At 34.2% G+C, this 6,400-nt stretch overlaps 1 protein-coding gene across 1 annotated transcript in view; it reads right to left on the bottom strand.

Annotated features, from left to right (window-relative positions):
- Positions 1 to 2,057: 2,057 nt before the first annotated feature.
- LOC132553860 (uncharacterized) overlaps positions 2,058 to 6,400 on the bottom strand; it is a 30,371-nt gene continuing 26,028 nt past the window's right edge. Inside the window, exon 2 of the mRNA XM_060218141.1 lies at positions 2,058 to 2,273. Within this exon, the coding sequence (XP_060074124.1) occupies positions 2,058 to 2,273 (216 nt within the window). The remainder of the gene's footprint in view (positions 2,274 to 6,400) is intronic.

The following is a 6,400-nucleotide window of genomic DNA, read 5'->3' as shown; positions in this document are numbered from 1 at the left end:
CAATCCCACAAGTGAAAATAAAATCGTGTTCGAAATATCTACGAATGGCGATAGGTTTTCCTGCCTGAAAACAGTTCTGTATCATTAATCTTTTACAAATCAAAGTATTTTCAATTGAAAAAAAAATAAAAAGGCTGTAATATGTCCCAATACTTAGGCAATACATAATACGTTTTTCAAGTACACCAAAGCGTAATGGTGAACAAAAATGTTGAAGAGTTTATGAAATATTCTACTTATCGTTAATGTGAATGTAATTATTTTCAGTGATGAGACTACGTGAACCAGACCACTACATCAAATCTAATATACAGAACATATTACCAGGTAAATGTGAAGAAGAAAACGCATCGTTGGAATTATAGAATCTACACAAGATTTATAAATCGAACGTGTTGCTTTGTTGATTAATTTACATGATTTCAGCATTCCAAATTACTTCATTAAATTCTCATTGTTATCTGAAATGAAGTAGGGGTACACTTGTAACACAGCACGTCAAAGACATGCTATGGTAATTTAATATGTAAGACCCTTGTGGTGCAATGTAATGGCAAACGTCAAGAAAGCCATTGGGCTGAAATTGATCATCACAAAAATATCAAAGATTGCCTATTTATATTTACAAGAGACACCAAATAAATACCTGTTTGATTCTTTAGATCTCGAAATAAGGTTATTGATTTAACACCTACTCCATTACACAAATTTGTATTCCCATGTGGTGACCATCGGTCTTGGTGCGCGACTATAGAAAGGGTGTGTAATTGAAGTTTCACTTAATATTGTGAGCAGTTGAAAATAGTTGCTAGCAGATGATACGGTTTCCAAAGTCACGATTTTATAATTAGTGGTTTGCTAAGGGAGTGTAAATGTTGACTACAAGCAACAATATGGTCATATAAGCCTCCTTGCGATAGTGCGGAACTGGAGTCAACTTTTAGAGTGCTATCACGCTTAGATATACTGCCGCTTGCTCCAAGCAGGAAACACTACTCGGTAACATTATACTTAAGATCGGATAAACCTGTCGTTATTTTACCCAAAGCGTTTTGGTTATTTTATCATATAAATTATCATGCATAATGGTATGGTGGCTGATTCGGGACATCGTAATATCGCTTCGTTTAATGGGAAGCGAGATTGCGATATCACGATACCACGATGTGATATCACGATATCACGATGCGTTATCACGATAACACGATGCGCTATCGTGGTCTCGCATCGCGCTATCGTGTTATCGCTTCTTGCTATCGTGATATCGCATCGTGATATCGTGATATCGCAATCTCGCTTCCTATTAAACGAAGCGATATTACGATGTCCCGAATCAGCCACCATATAACGGGGACTTTGTGTGATGCAACATATTCTTATGTATATGTTGTTTTGCCGTTCATTTGGGAACGTGGCATCACTTACTTGAATTGATTGATATTTGCATAATGGGCATCGTCGATGAATAAGAAGACGCTTACCTTCCGTAACACCTGGTCTCATTTTTTATATTCTGTGGGGTTTCTTTATAAGTCTTTTATTCACATTTTCACTGTTAAGATATATCGGTATTTTCTGTATAGTTTTTGCTGTAATGCAAGTTTTGTTTAGAAACTGCTAAATCGCTGACGATATCATGTCATGCTCTAAAATCAAAATAAAATTGTGTAATTACATTGAAAAGTTTTATTTCGGTCTTTTACATCAGAAGAACTTACATCGATTTTTTGTAGTGTGATACTTGTGAAAGATAACGAGCCAATCATAAATAAACACCATAACAGCAAATGTTTACGAAAATTTTGTCACTGAATTGTAGAAATCACTCGTTGTGGTTGAAAACATCAGAAAACAGACAAGAAACGCATCTCATCTTTGTTGGATTTGAATTTGAACTCAATTAAATTTCATTATAGGGCTTAAATTAGTTTTATATTCACACCTGATGAGAAATTAAAGTTTTAACTGCATGACACAAACATTTTGTATAAAAATAATACATGTAGTTGTGTGATAATGACATCACGTCATCAAGTCAGCACATGCACCATTCTGTCTCATTTCCTTCTCCCGTAACAAGCCACTAGATTCACGAGACATTGGATGTGACCCCTCTTCCGGACCTTGACGTGTTCCATTCTGGTTTTTAGATTATCCATCATGCGCAGTAAGGTATCTTCTTCATCTTGAATAAGTGCTAATTGCCGGTACGCATATGCGGCGTCACGCAGTCCCCCTCTTCCTCCCACCTCCATCATTTCGCCATCACCTGTCTGAAACACACAAAGTACCGTGTAATTAATGAAAAGTTTTCCGATATAAAAACAGGGCTAAGATGATTTATACAAAACGTAATAGGGAAGGTATTTAATTATATGCATCTGGCGAAATTGTGAATTAAGAAACCTCTAACTTTACCCTGCAATTGTAATTCCATGGTATCAAACCCCCTCCCTCCTTCTAGGCAAAGATATTTGCTAAGATTTCTATAGTTTATTTAGAAAAATCACATGCTTGAGCAAAATTTGTTTAATTTTATTATCCTTAGTCCCTAGTTGTTTGAAAGTTTGTAGAATTTAATTCTTTACATCAATTTCTATATTTCAGAATACCTGCCAAGATAATGTACTTTATAATCACGTGACATGATTCTCAGGTTCGAAGGCCGAGAAACGGACCAGACTGTGATATTGTGATTTTGTCCTTGGGCATGTCACTTTTTTTAACCTAATGACTCTGGAATTCTATGTTACCATGGTAACCACCTGCTTCTCAAAGGAGACACAATTACAAAAAAACAATGACTATAGCAAATGAACATCTAAAACATAATTTTCAAATTTCTTGTGCGAAACTATGTTGAACGTGTTGCATGCTTATTAGTATGTCTGGTGGTATCGTCGTTGTTATCCTTGTTCTCATTTGGGAACGTGACATTACTTTCTTGAAAGATTCATGTGACAAATGCCATCAAAGAAACAGAAGACGAGTAGCCTTCAGGAACATGTATTAATTTTCTTTTTGTACTTTTTTGGGGATTGCCGAATATCTTTTGTTCCTATTTGAACCCATTTTCTTCGAATATGGGTTTCAATTAAGTTTCAGTTGACAGGTCAGTACTGTCAATTGTTTTAAAGAAAAGAGATGTAGTCCTTCATTCATAAATCTTAATTTTACGAAAGCATTTTTTGTTAACTATTCCTTTTTTTAAACATTGAGATGTTTGTATATGTTATAGATTTTTCGTCCAACGCGATAACAATCTATAATATTAAGAAGCATGTCTGCCATAACAAATAAGCGCATTATGTGATATTGATGATGATAAAGATTAAGTTTATATTATTCATAGCTAGATCGAAACTTTGCGTGTTAAATACAGGGGAAATGAAAATCTGTGTCACCTTATATTGATAAGTCTACACACTTATTAACAGTCGACATGATAAGTCGATAATTAAACAATACACACAGAAAATGATAATAAGCATATTGATATTAGATTAAATAAAAGGATCGCAGCCAATCCAGCTGTACAAATGATACACAAGTAAATAGCACCTTTAAATACAAATTATGAGTTAGATACAGTAGAGCAAGACAGTTATTTAAACTATATCAAACGGCTGTTTCGTCATTCTAGAACTCGTCAGGGATTCTTTTGAAGCCTATGAGGCGACTGGGAAAGATCCAAAGTAATCGAAAAAGTCAGAAGGGACACTAACCCGGTAAACCAATAAATTTCGTGATTTCAGAATATTTGATAATGAAGTTTATTCAGATATTGTTTAAGCTATCAAAACCTTTCATTGTTAAGTTTGAGAAGCTTCCATAAATTTACATGTTTAAATAAAAGTAAACTAATAATTCAAAAGAGGAAGGAGAGAAAAATATGATGAATGATGATCGAATGTATGCTAGTTATGGTAAAGATTGATTGTACGTTGTGTTCTTTTTTATTTGTATCAAATATATGATTTCGAAAAAAAATTTTTCTAATGCAAGCACAAAAACAGCAACTGCAAGCGGTACTTACACCTGGAAGGAAAAACAAACAGTTTGATGATCGTGTGCTCATGAACTTTCTAAATAGGTGTCTTTGGTACAATTCTTTCGATCACAGATGACAGACACTGCTGATGGACTTGCAGTGCCAATGTTCAGCATAAACACACGTATTTGACATTCGTTTGAATAATCTAATATTGACATTTATGAAACTTATTAAATGTTTGGTTAGTATATTACTCTGATGTGACTTTTGACAAGTATTTCCGCCAATTTGGATCTTCATCATTCGTTGTCTTGGGTTCAACACTTTAGGCTCTTAGCATCAATAAAGAGTTGTGAATTGACGGAACAACTGTATGATGCATTTGTGTTCATTGTTCGGATCTATCGCATATCATACTACATTTCTGTTGAAAGATGTTTTTCAGTTTTGTGCCTTAATGCCTTTTCTTAAATGTACTAATATCTTACTGAAATAAAAGGAAACGTTTCATCTGTTTCAACGGTATAGAAACATTGTGATAGGTTTAAGTGTGTATGCTGTCAACATACGAGATGATTTCATTGGATCAATATTGAGTATCGGGAGAAGACAAACAATTACCATTGCTTGTCCTTGCCACGATCGTTTAAACAGGTATGTGGAACGGTATGATTAATACAACTAGAAGCTATATTAACAAAACAAATTATTTGGTTAAGGTTCAAAGGAGATAATTGATAATATTACTAACAAATCCCAAGCGGTCATCGGAGGGTCATGTTATACAAACGACATGTCGCACGCAGTAACTTCCGCCTGTTATTCCTCTCTGATCACCTATGTGTACTAACTACTTCCACTTTGACCAATGATATTGTAACTTTGACAATACAAGAAGGACTGGTCTAATTATTATATATAGTTACTGCCAATATTAGCATACATTTCGCTTCAAAATCATTAACCTTTCGTAATTAGACCCTAGGATTGGTTTTTAGCGTTTCTGTCAGGAACGTTGCAATATAACCTAATTAGATTCCGACCGAATAAGTTCCATTCAACAATCTATACAAAAGCGAACAACGAGTGTTATGTTTCTGTCCAAGACTGGTCGTGTTTGTAAGGTTACTACCACTGAACTATCTCGTCTAAAAGATGTAGAATTTTACAAATAGAGCCTTCTAAAATGTTCCTTATAATTGTACAGTTGATATATGATATATATAATTTATATATGTATGTTAATACGTAATCTGAAGTTAATATTGAAGATGTGAGTTTTCGCCTGAATAATACTACTTCTGTATTTGCGCTTAAAATATTTCTACTGGGCTGAAAGGTATTATATTAAGTATTATACATTATAACGACATCCTCCCAAAAAGGATGCTTTGAAGTTTTAAGTTGTTAAACCAAACATTTTTGGAATTTTTCATTGTGAAGCAGAGGGAATATAAATTGACATGAATTTTACAGATGTCTTAAACTATATCTTGAACACAAGCAAAATTAATGAAAGAATATGCTTTGTTAGTCCTGCTCACCAAATAACATCACCAAGTAAAAGGTTTTGACTGATTAACTACTAGGAAACAGTGACATTTTCTCCAAATAAGGATTTTAATCAATTAAAGCGATAAAGACTGACTGATACTTGCAAAACAATACTAATTCTTATGAATAATATGTATTTAATTTGTAAATAATCAAATTTTAACGCCACAGAGTCAAATCTACCTTTCCATTGTTTGACATCAAAAACATTTCTCAGATTATCTGTCAATATGCCGATTGTGAGGGTGGCGGTAATGAGAAGAGGCACTCCTCCTTCTACGCCCATCCTCTCTACATTGGCATTTGATCAACTGCTAGAATCACTACCCGTATAAAATTCTTCTTTACAAAATATGAAAATAGATTTTTTGCACTACCTTTTTCAACATCTATGATTGATTTTCATGCAGAAGTCGTCAACTGACGAAGAAATTCGTAACAGGGTTTCAAAGATATAGGTTCATGAAAATTATGGGGATATTCTGCAGTCGTCATAGTGATTTGATATATTCTATTTCTTTGTGCGAGATGAAGCTGAAAGTGTTTGACGCTCGTTAGTTTGCATGTTAGTTTCGTTGTTGTATACCTCGTTTTCATTTCAGGACCTGACATTAAATACTTAGATTAACCCAAATTTACATGACGGGTGTCGTCGATAAAGCATCTGAACAGATCTACTTACGAGCGTCAGTCACCCAAAATCAAATCATATAAGGAAATATCATATTGTCCTGAGACCATTCCCACCTTCAACATTTGTCGACCTGCATCATTTGAAACCCTGTGATGTGAGTTTGTAAGTTGCCAACATCTTTCACAAAAACTCGTTATACTGAGAACAAGTCATTGAAT

The sequence above is a fragment of the Ylistrum balloti genome, unplaced genomic scaffold (genome assembly GCF_031769215.1).
Source record: "Ylistrum balloti isolate Yb309-2 unplaced genomic scaffold, AGI_CSIRO_Ybal_v1 Utg370360, whole genome shotgun sequence".
Taxonomy (NCBI): Eukaryota; Metazoa; Mollusca; class Bivalvia; order Pectinida; family Pectinidae; genus Ylistrum; species Ylistrum balloti.
This window is presented reverse-complemented; position numbering and strand designations above follow the sequence as displayed.